Source organism: Ictidomys tridecemlineatus, chromosome 2, assembly GCF_052094955.1.
Source record: "Ictidomys tridecemlineatus isolate mIctTri1 chromosome 2, mIctTri1.hap1, whole genome shotgun sequence".
Lineage (NCBI taxonomy): Eukaryota > Metazoa > Chordata > Mammalia > Rodentia > Sciuridae > Ictidomys > Ictidomys tridecemlineatus.
Window position 1 is genome coordinate 41,611,908 of NC_135478.1, and position 18,032 is coordinate 41,629,939.

At 32.4% G+C, this 18,032-nt stretch overlaps 1 protein-coding gene across 1 annotated transcript in view; it reads left to right on the forward strand.

The window, feature by feature from the left end:
• The window catches only part of Tbc1d5 (TBC1 domain family member 5), a 507,456-nt gene that overhangs the window by 299,060 nt on the left and 190,364 nt on the right, over positions 1-18,032 (forward strand). Inside the window, exons 11-14 of the mRNA XM_078038310.1 lie at positions 6,568-6,656; positions 8,341-8,391; positions 8,483-8,552; positions 9,406-9,578. Of these exons, the coding sequence (XP_077894436.1) occupies positions 6,568-6,656; positions 8,341-8,391; positions 8,483-8,552; positions 9,406-9,578 (383 nt within the window). The remainder of the gene's footprint in view (positions 1-6,567; positions 6,657-8,340; positions 8,392-8,482; positions 8,553-9,405; positions 9,579-18,032) is intronic.

Genomic DNA, 18,032 nt, shown 5'->3' on the forward strand with positions numbered 1-18,032 from the left:
TGGTTACCACCATTCGTTCTCAACTTCTATGAGACTGACTTTTTTAGATTCTACATAAGTAAGATTATGTGGTACTTATATTTCTGTACCTGAAATATTTCATTTAACATAGTGACTTTATTTCTATGTTGTTGCAATGACAGAATTTCATCATTTTAATAGCCAAATAGTATTCCACTTTGTATATGGACCCGACATTTTCTTTCTTCATTCATCCCTTAATGGACACTTAAGTTGTTTCCATTTATTGTGATTAGTGCTGCAATGAACATGGAAGTGCTGATGTATCTTCAATATACTGAGTTCATTTCTTTTGGATATATACCCAGCAGTGGGATCAGTGTATCACATGATAGATCCGGTTTTTTTAATGTTTATTTTTTACTTGTAGTTGGACACAATACCTATGTTTTATTAATTTATTTTTATGTAGTGTTAAGGATTGAACCTAAGGTCTCGCATGTGTGAGGTGAGCTCTCTGCCCCTGAGCCACAACCCCAGCCCCTGATAGATTCATTTTTAATTGAGGAACCTCCACATAGTTTTCCATAATTGTTGTACTCATTTACATTTCTACCAACAATATGTAAGGAGTTCCTTTCTTCACGTTTTCTCCAAAATTTCTATAAAACTGGCTAGAGACTGGATAATATTTCTGTGATAATTGTACATGCTCAGGGTTCAATCTGCTGCACTTTAATCAATCTAATTCTGTGATATTACAAAAATCAACCAACAAATGAGTGGAACAACCTAGGAGCCAACTAGATATAATATATATGAGATTTCAATTAAGGAAAAGGAAACAGATTTGCTGTATTTAACTTTCCATCTAGGACAAAGAAAGTTATACCTTTATTGAATAATAATTTTTTGATGGAATATATAAATATGAAAACTAAAAGTATGTGAAAATAGTAGGAAAAGATTTAGAAAACTTTTATATAATCTCAGGGAAGGAAATGTCTTTGAAAGGTGGTAGGCTTTCCATGCAATTTTCCTTCTCTCTCCCTTTTCCTCCCACTAATTTGGAAGGAGACCCTCACTGTTACACAAAATTACATATAAGAGGTTGTGAGGGGAAAGGGGAAAAAAAAAACAAGGGAGAGAATTGAATTACAGCAGATGGGGTAGAGAGAGAAGATGGGAGGGGAGGGGGGGATAGTAGGGGATAGGAAAGGTAGCAGAATACAACAGTTACTAATATGGCATTATGTAAAAATGTGGATGTGTAACTGATGTGATTCTGCAATCTTTATTTGGGGTAAAAATGGGAGTTCATAACCCACTTGAATCTAATGTATGAAAGATGATATGTCAAGAGCTTTGTAATGTTTTGAACAACCAATAAAAATAAATAAAAGCAAAAAAAAAGGAAGGTGGTAGACTATCTAAAGTTGAGTACAAAGTCAAAAGGTGAAAAAAATTAAAACAAACAGAAAAGAACTCCCCCTCCCCCCCAAAAAAAGAATGGGAATTGAAAAATAACAGAAGCTCTATTCAAAATGGCTTAATCCATAAGGGTATTGTTGACACACATTAGTCCAAAGTCCAAAGTCTTCAAGGCTTCAGAATTTTTTTGTTTTTCTGCTCTTATTGTGCTGGCTTTTGTTGTTAAACCTATTTCCTCATTGTTCTGGCTTCTCTTTCCAATTCAAAAATATCTCACAGTAATAGATGTATTGATAGTGTATCAAGTTAGATTAAATTATCCCAGGTTACACATTTGTTTTCTGTTTTTCTTTAAAGAAAGAATAAAAGTAGATTAAGAAAATCTAATAAAATAGAAATAAGTTTCATGGATAAGGAAAAAAAATACACAACATCACATTCCACCATTTGTGATATATGTAGACCACTGCATTTGTTTGAAGACTACAGGAATATGGAGATCAAATTCTTGGTAACAGGTAAAGTCTATCAGTTACTGATTAAGAGAAAGTATTATTAGCTCACTCTTGGGTCTCACTTTAAAAGACTTAATTACTCCCTGTACATGTTTAAAATCCTATAGATTCTTTACAGAGAAATAATACCTTGTTGTAGAAGGACTGAACATTTAGCCAGATCAAATTTAAGAAAAAACCTTGAGTTTCATCACAAGCTGTTAAAGCTATTATTTTGTACTAGGTGACACCCCGTTTAACATCGACCATATTGTTAATAGTTATGGGATTTTATTGAATTAATGAGACTGTTATCATGTAGTAGAATGTCTTGCTGAGTTAATTGAAACTGCGGAGATTATATAAATGGTATTAATGAACTTTGACTGCCTGATGCCTCAGCTTTAATAAAGACTGCTTGGTGGGCTAAATGAACACAGGCAGATAAAAGAACAGGTTTAATTTTGTGAGCCTACGGGCTGTTGATGAAGAAAACTTTGTTACCTTTATTTTCAGCTAGCATTGAGTTTGAAGTGCAGTGACTGCTAACGAGCTAACAGGGATAAAGGCTTTAAGCAAGGAGAAATGCTGATAATGTAGATAGAAATAGAACTTTGGGAACCAAAGTATACTGAGAATACATTTTTAATTGTGCTTCGTCAAATTTATAAAATGTTGAATTCATGATTATGCCTTTTGATTATCTATTCTTTTGAAGATATGTGTGTGTGTGTGTGTGTGTGTGTGTGTGTGTATACACACACACAAAAAAAAACCCACACACTTGCCACATGTAAATTTTTTTATTTTTTCCAATGCTGGAGATTGAACTCAGATCCTTGCACATGCTGGCTAAGTGCTGAACCTCAGTGCTACTTTGCTAGCCCACTTGAAATTATTATTCAGGCTTTACTAGTCTAAATTGAGAACAAAATCAATAGTCTTCCATTTATTTTTAGCCCCCTAATTTAGGTAAAATTCAAATCTGAACTTAAAAAACATTGAATAATATTCAGAGAAGTCAGTCATTTTCATTTTGCCAAGAACTGCCTTTTTATTGATTTGAGCTATGGTTTACTACTATTTTCTATTTTCATATTGTATTTTAGCTTTTTTAATGCATTGATACATTAAGTGATGGGTATTTCATTTAGTCAAAGTATAATGAACACCTTGTTCGTGCTGAACTTGTGGTCGGATCTAGGTTTATGTATATAGTCTTCCTCCAGTGTCCTTGGAGAAATGGTCTCAGGACCCTTCTATGGGTACCAAAATCCAGGAATGCTCATGTTCCTTATATAAAATGTTGTAGTATTTGCACATAACCTAACACACGTCCTCCCATGTACTTTAAATCATCTCTAGATCACATGTAGTTTCTTATACAGTGTAAGAACCATGTAAATGGTTGTTAAACTGTGTAGTTTAAGGAATAATGAGAAGAAAGTCTATATGAATAATATAAATGTGGTGGGATTTTTTTCCTATTTTTCTAATATTTTCTATCACCAGTTAGTGGAATTCACAGATGCAGGGCCCCTGGATACAGAGAGCCAACTGTATGTATTAATATATACACACATCTTTGAATACACACACAAACATACATCACTTCTTATTCTTTATAACTGTGTAGTCTTTTCTTTAGACTGCAAGCTCTATTAAGTTTAGAAACTGTCCCACTTTATTCACTTTGTTTCCATAGCACATGTAGGCATTTATTAGTTACTGGGATAAGTGAATGATGAATGATAGTTGAACAATGGAGCATCTAGAGAGAGTACTGTCACAGAAACTAGAGGAAAGAGAACATCTTAAAAAGGCAGGAATATTCAATTATATAAAAGTAATTCCTCCTTAACCCAGCCACATCAGTTAGAAAACATACTGAAAGACCTATTTGAAGACTACCACCCAAAACAAAGAAACATAGCTAGTAGTAAACCTATGAAATATGAAGTTTAATCATGAGTTTTACACAATTTTGAATTGGAAAATCTGGTGTTCTTAAAAATATCTATTTCAAGTTAATTCTACACGTAATGTAAAAAAAAAAAAAAAAATTCCAGTCTTTGTTTTAGCATTTTATGTGTCTAAGTGATACAATGAACCTGGAAGAAAAAGTGAAGTTAGAATTAGCAAGATAATTTTAACCAAAAAAAAAAAGGGGGGGGACAAAGAAAATGGATGGACTCAAGTATTTTGGATAATAGTGCAGTTTTTTCAGGAATATACAAGCCATTGGAATACAAGTTAAAAAAAATATCCAGAAAAATTGTGAACTAACATTCAGGTTAGGGTAAAGATGGCATTTTGGAAAGCATAGAGAAGATGGGCTGTTCAACTTATTGAATAGATTAAATTTATTGAAGATGTTAATTATTCAGTAAATTTTACTTTTTTTGAAGAAGAAAGTTATATTTTTATGGCAGAAATTATACTAATATCAGGTGAGTGGAGAATTTACTGGGGTTGGGGGAAAACTATATTCTTACCTAATCTCAATATGAGGGAAGTCTTTTTAGGCATTAAAAAAAAAAAAAACGAAAAACACAACCCATGATGGATGATTTATTGTATTAACTACTAAAATGTATAACTTCAGTATGACATAAGATATCAAAATTAAAAGACAAATGATAAATATGGGAAATATTTCTAACAAAATTGACAAGCATTAATAGGTTTAATTGGTAAAGAACTGTTACAAATCATTAGGGAAAAGGAAACAATAATTAGGACAAAATAATTAATTAAAAATGGTAGTAAGATGTTTAGTCTCACTGGCTTTCACATATATAATTACAACAATTCTTGAAATTTTACACAATTTTTAAAAAAGAATGTAGATGGTGACTTTAATATTGTGCAGTGAGGGAATTCTTTGTGGAGAGCTGTCTAATAGTATACATCAGGGATTTTAACAAATGTTTCTACCCAGAAATTGTACTTCTGAAAACTATATTCTAAGGAAAACATCAGAAATATGCTAAAATGTTACCATAAGGCTATCCATTAAAGTTTGTAGTTTCTTTGTTTCCTTCTGCTTGACTTCATTCTTGTTTTGCTTTTCTGTAGTTTTCTACTTTGAATGCTACTCCTTTGATTATTAAAATTATGACACATAAGCTATGTGCAGTGGCACACATCTGTAATCCCTGCTACTCGGGAGGTTGAGGCAGGAGAATCATAAATTCAAGGCCAGCTTTGGCAACTTAGGGAGACCTGGCCTCAAAAACTAAAAAGGACCAGGGATGTAGTTCAGTGGTAGAGCAGCCCTAGGTTTAATCCCCATTATTGCCAAAATTTGGGCACTTTCTTTTTGAAGTAATAATACAATTTCAAGAAAATTAACTCCTTATGGCGACTTTTAAAGCCCAATTAGCTCACTTGATTTCATCTCTTGTCATCTACCATGTTCTTCGAGAGCACATTCATTCCAAGGTTTGTTAAATGAATAAATGTTGACCAAGAAAGTCATTTGGTAATTTAAATGAAACATCTATTGTCAATGGATTATAAGTTATACTGTCAAAATATCATTAAATAATTGTAATTCAAGACTACTGACAAGTTAGAAATGAAATGACAACTGACTTCCTAAGACTAGCACAATACTAGTGACTGCACAGTTATCTGTGTTACCCTGTCCTTCCTTCCAGGAAGCTACCTCTAATTCTACTAGCAAAGTTGTTCTTTCCTCTTTGCTCTCTTATATTTTACTTATTTTTCCTCTAAAGGTGATATTTTGTCTTGTCTTTTTATAGAAGAGCATCCTTGTTACTAAGCAAAAGGAAAGTAGAAATATGCTTCAATTAAGAGGCTGGAAGGACAATAATCTGTTTTAGCTTGCTAGAATATGGTATTTTGTGCTTAAAGAGGAAAAATCTAAATGAACAAAGCTTGTCACTACTTATGTCCCTAAGTAATGAACAAATAGTGGAATTTTAGAGTAACTTTTAAAAGACGGTTTAGTAACTAACACGATGCCTTTTTGTTTCTTTGCCTATTTGTGTAACTGTCAGTTGAACCTCCCTTACAAGGGAAAATACTATTTTAGTGAACTCATTAAATAATTTGAAAATGACCCTAGTTTAAGTAGAAAAGAAACCTATAATAGTTTTCTGATTAAATATGTTGAAAATCATATTTGAAAAACTTTTTCTATCATACTTTCTGAAGTTTTGTTGTTGTTGTTGTTTTAAATTTTCTACCACTTTTAGCTAGCTGACTTTAGCTCTTCCTCAGTCTACAGACATCCTAATTTTGAGCCATTATATAATGAAAACATTGGATGTAATTTTCTTAGGTCTACAGTTCTTAGTTGCCCTTCTTACTGCAGATCTTTACACTGTAGCTCATGATTATAATTTGCATAAATGAAATTCATAATTTATGAGTACAGATCTTGAAGCAACTGACAGGTGCAAGGTTGTCTACCATGCCAATTTATTGTTTGTCATGTTATTTTAAAAGAGAACTGCTATCCATGTTTTAAGGAAGAATAGGTGCTGTGGTTGAATTGGGATCAAATACTAAATGTAGGTAAAAATCTCATTTTGTACCTTTCCATTTTTACGCTTTTCTGTATAATATGAAGATCTTTAACATTACTCAGCTTATACTGTCCACTAATGGCCTTTCACTATCCTCATTCATTTCTCTTGATCTTGTGTTTCAGGGTATGCACGAGCTATTAGCCCCCATAGTCTTCATCCTTCATTGTGACCACCAAGCTTTTCTACATGCCAGTGAGTCTGCACAGCCAAGGCAAGTTTTTAATGAGTTCCTTACTCATACTTACTATAGCCTTTACTTTTTTAGCTTCAAAATCTTTTAAATTAAAGGTACTTGTAAATTTTGTTAAGTTGTGAACATTTGTAATTTTATATGGCTAGTTGTAATTCCAGTTAATAGTTGTAATGCCAGGTTAGCTGTGGGGCAGATTTGCAGTTGTGTCTTTGAAAATTTTAGCATGTTTCAAAGGAAGACATATAAATGATGGGTCAAGAAAAAATGTTTGTTTTACTGACAAAAGTGCTAATGATTGATAATACTCATATGTATTCTGATGACTCATTTTTCATTGTGAACCGAATGATATCTTTATTACATACTTTCTCCTTACCAGCTTTGACTCGGCTTAATTCATAAATAAAAGAACAGTACTTTTAAGAATCTCAGTCTGTAAATAAATCAAATGGGTTCTCAGGTTGTTGAGAGAGTCTACTTTGTATAAGTGTATGTAGTGGGGATTGAACTCAGTGGGGTGGTCCATCACTGAGCTACATTCCCAGCCCTTTTTTATTTCATGTTTTGAGACAAGGTTTCACTTTGTTGTTGAGGCTGGCCTTGAACTTGCCACCATCCTGCTTTAGCCTCCCAGGTAGCTGGGATTACAGGTGTGTGCCACCATGCCCAGCTGCAGATGATGTTTGTAATTGGATTTAACTAAGGTAATTATTAAAATTCATTTTTTAAAATAAGCTACCCCAACTGATGGGCCAGAAAAGCAACCAAGAAGCATTTTGGGAACAGAGAGCTGTATGATTGTAAGGCCTTGTCAGGCAGTCCATAAGCTAGCCCACCAATATGCAGGAGACAAAATACTGGCAGATAACATCTCATATATCTTAATTGTGTAATGTTTAATGTTCAGATGTAAGCTGTTCAATTTATTAAGAATATGTACAGCCCTGTGAATTAACTTTTGTCTACTATGCTATAAAATTAGCATTTTCAAGTTTCCTCTAAATTTTTCTGATTTTATTGAGTTTATTGGATCTTGACAAGAGTAAGATATCTATACTACCATCACTTCAATTATTCTAAAATATCAGGTTGCAGTTTGTGTTGTAAACCAGTTTTCATGCCACTTTTATTTTTGAAAATGTACACAGAGAATATAAAGGAAAGTAGAGATGATTGAATGTAGCTTTAAAATTAGTAGAACATGGTTCTTCAGTCTTTTGATTTCATTACTAAGTAAAGCAATACTGAAGTAAATTTGTAAAAGATGTTATCACTGATTAATTGATGTTCAAATAATATGGCCATTAAAAGAAAATAAATGAATGTCTTGATATTGCATATTGAATCAGTAACTATATGTTTTGTTTGGTTTTAGATGACAAGTGATACATCATAGAGTTATAAATTATTCTAGATCAAACATAGTCAAAGAAAATATTGTCACTTTCTTTATTTGTTGCTTAGAATAATTAGATAGCTACTTTATTGTGGCACCAACAAGGCAGCTTATTTGTTTTTGATCTTTATAGAAAGAAAGGATTTTATTTGTTAATGGAGTTGCTCTTTTTATTAAAAAGGCTAATTTTTCTCATTTATTCATTATATGAAAGTTGTCTTATAAATGTCGAATAAGACAAACTCTGTATCCTCTTCAGTTATTGGAAAAAGTGCACATTGTGATTGCTTGTATTACTTTTTAAAGCGAGGAAATGAAAACCCTCTTGAACCCCGAGTATCTGGAACATGATGCCTAGTAAGTATAAAAACTATTATTTTTCTTCTTTTATGCTATTATTACTTTATTGAGGATAAACCATAACATTATTTTATTTTTCTACTTTTAGTGCAATGTTCTCACAACTGATGGAAACTGCTGAGCCTTGGTTTTCCACTTTTGAGCATGATGGTCAAAAGGTAAATATTATAAGGGGCGTGGGTTATGGCTCAGTGGTTGAGTGCATGCCTATTATGTGTGAGGCACTGGGTTCAATTCTCAGCACTGCATATAAATAAATAAAAAAGTAAAGGTTCATCCACAACTAAAAAATGTGTGTATTTAAAAAAAAAAAAAAGGTAAACATAATAGAACAGATCTTTTCAGTATATTTGAGTGAAGAAATGATTTCAGTAACAACATATAGCAGGGAATAGTACATAATAAGTCATTTTTATTACAATATATAAAATATGAACATATATTAAAAAATTAACATACTTACAAAATAAGATTGGACCTGGGAATCTAAAACATACCCTTAATAAAATTGACAGACATACAAAGGCAATTTAAACATTTCATATATATATATATAAAAAAAATAGAATCTCTCTCTACCCTATTTTATATAGCTTTGAGAGCTCAAAGTAAAAGAGTTTTCATTTACTGTTTTTTATGTTTGAATATCATGCCTCACACAAAAATGAGTTTCCATCTCATTCCATTTACATTCTGTAGCATCACATAAACTGGCCATAGATACTTTGTAGTGGCTATCACCACTTCTAGACAAACTTATCTTGTAAAACTTTGTCACAAGAGAAACTGGGCAAGGAAATATATGCAACAAATATTTTAGAAGGCATTTCCTGGCCAGTGTTTAATGAACAAAATCATCTGAATGTCATCATATGGTTCCATATTTTAGCATTTGTCAGGAGATAATTATTAGCAGTTTTTATTTCTTGTTTAAACTCTCTTTGGTAAAGAAATTGAAGAATGATATTCTTTTCATATTGAAATAATATATGTCCCATTATTCCTATCTAGGGGAAAGAAACTCTGATGCCTCCCATCCCCTTTGCCCGGCCACAGGATTTAGGACCAACAGTTGCTATTGTTACTAAAGTCAATCAGATCCAGGATCATCTACTGAAGAAGCATGATATTGAGCTCTACATGCACTTAAACAGACTGGAAATTGCACCACAGATATATGGATTGTAAGTATTAAAGTTTTAGTTTTAGCTACAAATAATTATGATTTGTGGTAATTTCTATGTCTCAAATCCCTAGAAGTAGAAGCAGGAACTGCTCCATCTCTGTTTTATTTCATCTCCCCTGGTTGTTATGTGCTTTATGCCCATTACTTTCACGTATGGTGTATCATCTAATATTCTCACAAACCTTGTGAATTGAGTATCTCCCTATTCTTACAGATGAAGAAGCTAAGACTTAGTCTAACTTTACATAGTAAACAATGAAGTTATAATTCAGACCTAGGCAGGATTGACTACATAATTTGCTACAGAGCCCTAGGCAAAAGAAGAATGTCAAAATGCTTTTGAGAAATAAGAATTTCAAGATGGATATAGTAGATCATTAAATGAAGCATTCTTAAGAAGTACAGGGTTGTGCAGGTCATACACACACAAAGCTGATCCCTGAACCAAACAGTCCTATAAGATGTTCTTACTCTTTCCATTTTATCATGTGGTCATCTTTTGCTCTACCTTCAGAAGTGATGTTAATAAAATAGATTTCCTTTGCATTGAACATAATGTATTAATTTTCTTTAGCCACATAACTTCATAACATGCTGTAGCAGAAGAATAGGGAACCACTTGAAAGAAAGGGTGTTTGTATTTTTTCAGTAGCTTGTAAAGTATATAGTTAAATTTGCAAATAGTGGTTTTGGGCTGTGGTTGTAGCTCAGTGTTAGAGTGCTTGCCTACCATGCGTGAGGCGCTGGGTTTGATCCTTAGCACATAAAAATAAATAAAATAAATGCATAAAAAATACAGTAAGATTGTTTTTTAAAAAATAAGAGTGGTTTTAATAAATCTGAGTTATAAGATGCTACAGACAAGAGTCCACTTTATTGAAATAATAGAACATTTATATGTAGTACTGAGTAGTCTCTTGACAGTTATTTTTATAAAGTCTAACACTCCATTAGTAGAATATCAAAAAATTAAGGTATTATTGAGATGTACATAATAGAGGTTTAATAAATATGGATTTTTTTTATTTGTATTACAAAGAATCTCAAATGAGTCAAAAGTTTAGAATTAGAGGAAGCTGTTTTGGGATTTTTTTTTTTTTTTTAGCCCAGAGAAAAGAATTGGTGAGTTGTTAATATGTTGTCATGTTGCATGGAATCTTTCACTAAGAATAATTCTCAGCTGTTTTTCTTCTCTGGAAGCCATGAACTGTGATCGAAGAAGTCTTCTTTCCTGTTTTAATCATGCTCATATTTGTGTGTGTGTTAACCTCATCATTAAGAGCAGCATTCCCACTAGAAATGAGAAAGTTGTGTGTGACATAGGTGTTAGGCAACATTTTAGGCTATTAATGAATTGCTACTTAAACATATAGGTCTAATGTAAAAAATGTATTAGCATATAGATCTAGCTTAATGCATTTTTGATCATGGACCTAAAACTGTATTTTGAAATAGCTAGTGACAAGGATTCAAATTCTATATTCCATTGTGCACTCAAAGAATTAACATATTCAAATATAAATCCCACTTGACATCCTCAAAATGCTGTTTACTGAGATCTAAAAACTGGTCTTTAAATTGGGGAAAGAAATTAGTGATATACATGTTTCTCCTTTCTTTGAAATTCTTTATAATTTCCTGCCTCTTTTCCTGTGCTAGTGCTTTATGTTGCAGTGGTGATGAAGTGGGCTTCAGGACAAAAATTTATAACCAGGGTATTCCACTTTCCTTCAGCAGACATTAATCTCCTTCAGTTTCCTCTTCGACATAATAATTCACAGAGCTCCTTCAATATCCTGGCTGGTATTTTCCCAGTAAAATCGTGTGGTCCATGACATAATTTCTCTGAATTTTTTCAACATTATTAGTGATAATAACAATATAAAGGCTTGTAATAACCATAGCTTCCTCATTTATTCCATTATTTATAGAACCTCATCTATATTACCTTTAAATATTTATATAGAAGAGGTCACTCATTGTTTGAATTTGATGAGTACTTCATTTTATAGTTCAAGAATTTCACTGATCCATTTCACTAATTAATTTGATTTTATTACTATTATTTGTGAGGTACATGAAAGGTCAAAGTGCTTGAATAATCTTATATCCCTGCATGCTCTCCTAAAATGTCTACCCACCTGTGTATGTTTATTGATGACTGTTAGTAACTTTGGGGTCAAAAAATAGTACAAAATAACAGTTGGAAACAGACTTTGAAATGAAACACTCCTATCGCTTTGAGCCTTTGTTTTTCATCTGTGGAGATTCAGAATAATAGTATTTACTTTACAATGTACTATGAGAATAAAAGCATAATATACAAAAGGCTTAGTTCTCAGTATATACTAAACATTCAATATATGTGTGAAAGTACCTTTTTAGCATTATCTGTCATTACCAGTCCTTAATTAGGTTATTATGTCTATGTAAATATGACATACTGTGATTCATGCACCCTTCAAACTCTTAGACTTTTCTTTACTTTCTTCACTAAAACATGTGGGTTCCCACTTACTAGAAACATGTAATAGGTGTCTTTTAGAGCTTTTTAAAGAGGTAGTACAGAAGTTGAGAGTAAACTTCTGGAAATGATCATAACAATTTGTACAATAATTTTATGTCCTTGAAATTAATAAATATTGTAGTTTTGTATCATGAAAATGAAGTGAGACTGTTTTGTTCTATTGTCATATAGGTGTTATTACTTTAAACAATTGCTCATTCTACTGACTATTCCTGTTGGAAGAAAGTTGATTTAGTTTTACATTCAAAATCGGCACCAAAAATTCAATCCATGATCTGAGAAATAATCAGTTCTCAATTAATAAAAACAGCTCATGTCAAAATGATACCATAATTTATATTGGGTCATCTAAAATGTATTTTTGCTTAACAGTTCCTTTACAGAATTTTTATTTTCAAACAAAATAGTTTCCTATAAAACGTTTCAGCATTTTACAAAGAATAAAATTTCTCTTGATTTAATTCAAAATTAGAAAATAATTTGGTAAAAATGTCAATGATGAGCCAATGCAAAATGTTACCAGTACCAATAACCTTTATAAAATGAGGAGTAAGTCAGACATATGTTTATGATGGGATAATGGTGATACAAAGACACCAATATATTTGTGCACTTATCTAATTTTACTCAGTCCTTAGCAATTATATGATACAATAAAAATCATTTGTCTATATCGTAAGTTATAATTGTAATTAAGGAAATATGTAATTACTTCATTTTTTAAAATAATTTTTGTTAGATAATATATTTCTAAGTCTCCTTAAATGGGCAACATACCATATCTAAACATATCTGCAGCTTTAAGCAAATGAACTTACCAAAATTAATTAATGATTAGTGTAAAAATACTAATTCCACTGACACTGGCTAACACTGTTTTAAATTAACTTAATTCTAGTTCAATTGATGATATTTATCTTCAAATATAGGGAAAAGTACCCATGAAATCCTGTGTTACCTAAAATCTTGCTTATTAATGCTGTTATTTATTATCTTCTGAATAGTTTAAATTCTGTTGTTGTTAGCCAATGATAAATCGAATTTCTATTTTAGGTTAAGAAGAATAAATCTGAAATTAAATGTTAAGCATAGTGGTATTATCAAATAATACATTCTAAAAGTAATTTTCACCATGTATTTCATTAATTTTATGAAAGATTACTGCTGCTGCACTTGGAATGCAGTTTCTTGTGTTTTAATTCAAGAAATTAGCATCTGAGTTGGCTTTTGTTTGCCAGTTATTGATTTGTATTTGACATTTTTAAAAATTAAGTGCCTGTCAATGCATAGTAATTTCCAAAGAAAAACATTGACTTATTTTTTATGACTTTCCAAGGTAATTTTAAGAGTTATTTTTGTGGTATTTTTATTTTTATTGTGAAAATAAGGTCCTGTGATATCATCACTTGTGGGTTGTTTGTGCAAAAGCATCAAAAATATTTGCATTACAGTTTTATCATGTCAATCCCAAAGGCAGCACATTCATAGGAAGATTCAGTACTATTTGCACTAATACAATTACAATATTCTTTAATAATGAAACTAAAAATTGAAGTTTAAGTTAACAATTTTTGCTAGGCCTGAATGACTCTTTTATTATCACCTTTAAATATATTCAGTCTGTAAACTTTTGACTGCTTTTACACTTTGGTATTAATAGAATACATAATAAGCATTTCTGGGGTATGTAATTAATGTCACTTTTGAGGAAAGGTCCTCATAACACACTTGGGCTTTGGCACTATGAAATTATGAGATCCTTACAACACTCAGGAGATAAATTCCATATCCCCCAAACACTTATTATACATTCTTCATATCTGTTTTCTATCTTCTGGGTTAGCAGTTGTTTTGCCATGTGGTTTATAATAATTTAATTGGGTAAGATTCTTAGTTATTGATTAATTTGCTAAATTTTGCAATACAACTTAAAGTATACCATAGTTTATGGGTTCCAGTACATATCACAGTATAATTACATGTGAATACAAACTGGTTTTTTTTACCCTATATTTTAAATATAAATATATGGCTACAATTATATAATTCTCAATCATCAGAAATCACTGTAATTATTTATCTTAAAAATTCTATCATTCAATAGTTTAAGTAAGTAGTTGCCTAGAGATAGTTAATAAATGAGAGGCTGCTTTTTTTTTTCCAGTGAGCTTTATATTACACATTAAACCTAAGAAAAGAATATCAGGGATTCGATGAAAACAGTTTCTGATAGCTTGTTTTCATATAAAACCTAACATTTCCCAACAATTACTTCTTTCAAGAAAGTTGGACTTTTTCTCTTTGTACATGAAAAAAAATCACTGATTAGAATTATGAGGAGGAATATTAAATATTTGAAATAATGACTGATACTTCACAATATTTATTGTTTCTCATGAACTAAACAATGTTCATTATATTTTACATGCTCACAACATACTCTAATTTTTTACCATTTTTAAAAATTCATTTGTTAAATATGACAGCAGAATGCATTTCAATTCATAGTACACATATAAAGCACAATTTTTCATGTCTCTGATTGTACATGAAATAGAGTCACACCTTTTGTGTTTTCATACATGTACCGGAGATAATGATGTCCATCTCATTCCACCATCTGTCCTACCTGCCTGCTCTCTCCCTCCCCCTCCCTCCCTTTTCCCTATCTAAAGTTCCTCCATTTCTCCCATGCTCCTCCCTCTACCATCCCCATTATAGATCAGCATCCTCATATCAGAGAAAACATTCAGCATTTGTTTTCTGGGATTGGCTTACTTCACTTCACACTATATTCTCCAACTCCATCCATTTACCTGCAAATGCCATGATATTGTTCTCTTTTAATGCTGAGTAGTATTGCATTGTGTGTGTATACACACACACACACACACACACACACACACACACACACATATACCACAGTTTCTTAGTTTCTTTATCCATTCATCTACTGAAGGGCATCTAGGTTGGTTCTACAATTTAGCTATTGTGAATAGTGCTGCTATAAACATTGATGTGGCTGCGTTACTATAGTATGCTTTTTTGAAGTCCTTTGGGTATAGACAGAGGAGTGGGATAGCTGGGTCAAATGGTGGTTCCATTCCAAGTTTTCCAAGGAATCTCAATACTGCTTTCCATATTTTGCACTACACTGCTGGTGGGACCAATTTGCAGTCCCACCAGCAGTGTAGGAGTGTGCCTTTCTTCCCACATCCTCACCAGCACTTATTGTTGTTTGTATTCTTAATAGCTGCCATTCTGACTGGAGTGAGATGAAATCTTAAGAGTAGTTTTGATTTGCATTTCTCTAATTGCTAGAGATGTTGAACATTTTTTCATATATTTGTTGATTGATTATATATCTTCTTCTGAGAAGTGTCTGTTCAATTCCTTGGCCCATTTATCGATTGGGTTATTTGTGGTTTGGGTGTTAAGATTTTTGAGTTCTTTATGTATCCTGGGGTTAGTGCTCTATCTGATGTGCATGTGGTGAAAATTTGCTCCCATTCTGAGGCTGTCTGTTCACCTCACTGATTGTTTCTTTTGCTGATAAAAAGCTTTTTAGTTTGAATCCATCCCATTAATTGAGTCTTGTTTTTATTTCTTGTGCTATAGGAGTCTTACTAAGGAAGTCAGGGCCTAATCTGACATGATGAAGATTTGGGCCTACTGTTTCTTCTATTAGGTGCAGGGTCTCTGGTTTAATTCCTAGGTCATTGATCCACCACTTAGTGTTGAGTTTTGTGCATGATGAGAAATAGGGGCTTAATTTCATTTTGTTGCATATGGATTTCTAGTTTTCCCAGCACCATTTGTGGAAGAGGCTATCCTTTCTCCATTGTATGTGTTTGGCACCTTTGTCTAATATGAGATAACTGTATTTATGTAGGTTGGTCTCTGTGTCCTCTATTCTGTACCATTGGTGTACAAGTGCCAATATTTTGGTGCCAATATTATGCCGTATTTGTTACTATTGTTCTTAGTGTAGTTTACGGTCTAGAATAGTGATGCCACCTACTTTACTCTTCTTGCTAAGGATTGCTTTAGCTATCCTGGGTCCCTTATTTTTCCAGATGAACTTCATGGCTGTTTTTTCTATTTCTATGAGGAATGCCATTTGGATTTTGATTGGAATTGCATGAAACCTGTATAGTGCTTTTGGTAGTCCGGTCATTTTGACAGTATTAATTCTGCCTATCCAAGATAAGGGAGTTCGTTCCATCTTCTAAGGTCTTCTTTAATTTCCATTCTTTAGCGTTCCGTAATTTTCATTGTAGAGGTCTTTCACCTCTTTCATTAAGTTGATTCCCACCTATTTTATGTTTTATTTACTTATATTTTTAAGGCTATTGTAAAAGGGGAAGTTTTCCTAGTTTCTCTTTCAGAAGTATTGATGTACAGAAATGCCTTTGACATATGGGTGTTGATTTTATGACCTGCTACTTTGCCAAATTCGTTTATTAGTTCTAGGAGTCTTCTGGTGGAATTTTTTAGATCTTCTAAGTATAGAATCATATCATTGGCAAATAGTGATAATTTGAGTTCTTCTTTTCCTATCCATGTCTCTTTAATTTCTTTTGTTTGTCTAATTGCTCTGGCTAGAGTTTCAAGAACTATGTTAAATAGTAGTGGTGAAAGAGGGCATCCCTGTCTTGTTCCAGTTTTGAGGGAATGCTTTCAATTTTTCTCCATGTAGAATGATATTGTCTGGGGCTTAGCATAGATAGCTTTTACAATGTTGAGATATGTCCCTGTTATCCCTAGTTTTTCTAGTGTTTTGAACATGAAGAGGTGCTTTATTTTGTCAAATGCTTTTTCTGCATCTGTTGATCTGCATCTTCTTATCTTTAAGTCTATTGATGTGGTGAATTACATTTATTGATTTCCATATGTTGAACCAACCTTTGCATCCCTGGGATGAACCCCAGTTGATCGTGGGGCACTAACTTTTTGATATGTTTTTGTATTACATTTACCAGGATTTTATTAAGAATTTTTGCATCTATGTTCATTAGAGATATTGGTCTGAAATTTTCTTTCTTTGATGTGCCTTTGCCTGGTTTTGGAATCAGGATGATACTGACCTCATAGAAAGAGTTTGGAAGTGCTCCCTCTTTTTCTATTTCATGAAATAAATTGAAGAGTACTGGTATTAGTTCTTTAAAGATCTTGTAGAACTCGGCTGTGCATCCATCTGGTCCTGGGCTTTTTTTGGTTGGTTGGCTTCTTCTGTTTCATCACTTGAAATTGATCTGTTTAAATTGTGTATATCATCCTGATTCAATTTGGGCAAATCGTATGACTCTAGAAATTTGTAGATGCCTTTGATATTGTCTATTTTATTGGAGTACAAGTTTTCAATTTATAATTACCTTCTATGTTTCTGTAGTGTCCTTGGTGATAATTTCTTTTTTATGGCATATGTTAGTAATTTGAGCTTTCTCTCTCCTTCTCTTCATTAGGCTAAGGTTTTTATCAATTTTATTTGTTTTTTCAAAGAACCAACTTTTCTTTTTGTTTATTGTTTCAGTTGTTTCTTCTGTATCACTTTCATCGATTTAAGCTCTGATTTTAGTTATTTTCTGTCTTCTCTACTGCTTTTGGTGTTGATCTGTTTTTCTTTTTTCTAGGCTTTGAGATGCAATGTTAGGTCATTTATTGGTTTTAAGGAATGAACTCCATGCAGTGAAGTTTCTTCTTAGTACTGCTTTCATAGTGTCCCAGAGGTTTTGATTATGTTGTATCTGTGTCCTCATTCACATCTCAGAATTCTTTAATCTCCTCTGGATGTCTTTTTTGCAACTCATTGTTCATTCAACAGCATATTATTTAGTCTCCGGGTGTTGGAGTAGTTTTTATTTTTTATTTTATCATTGATTTCTAATTTCATTCCAATATGATCTGATAGAATGCAGGTTAGTA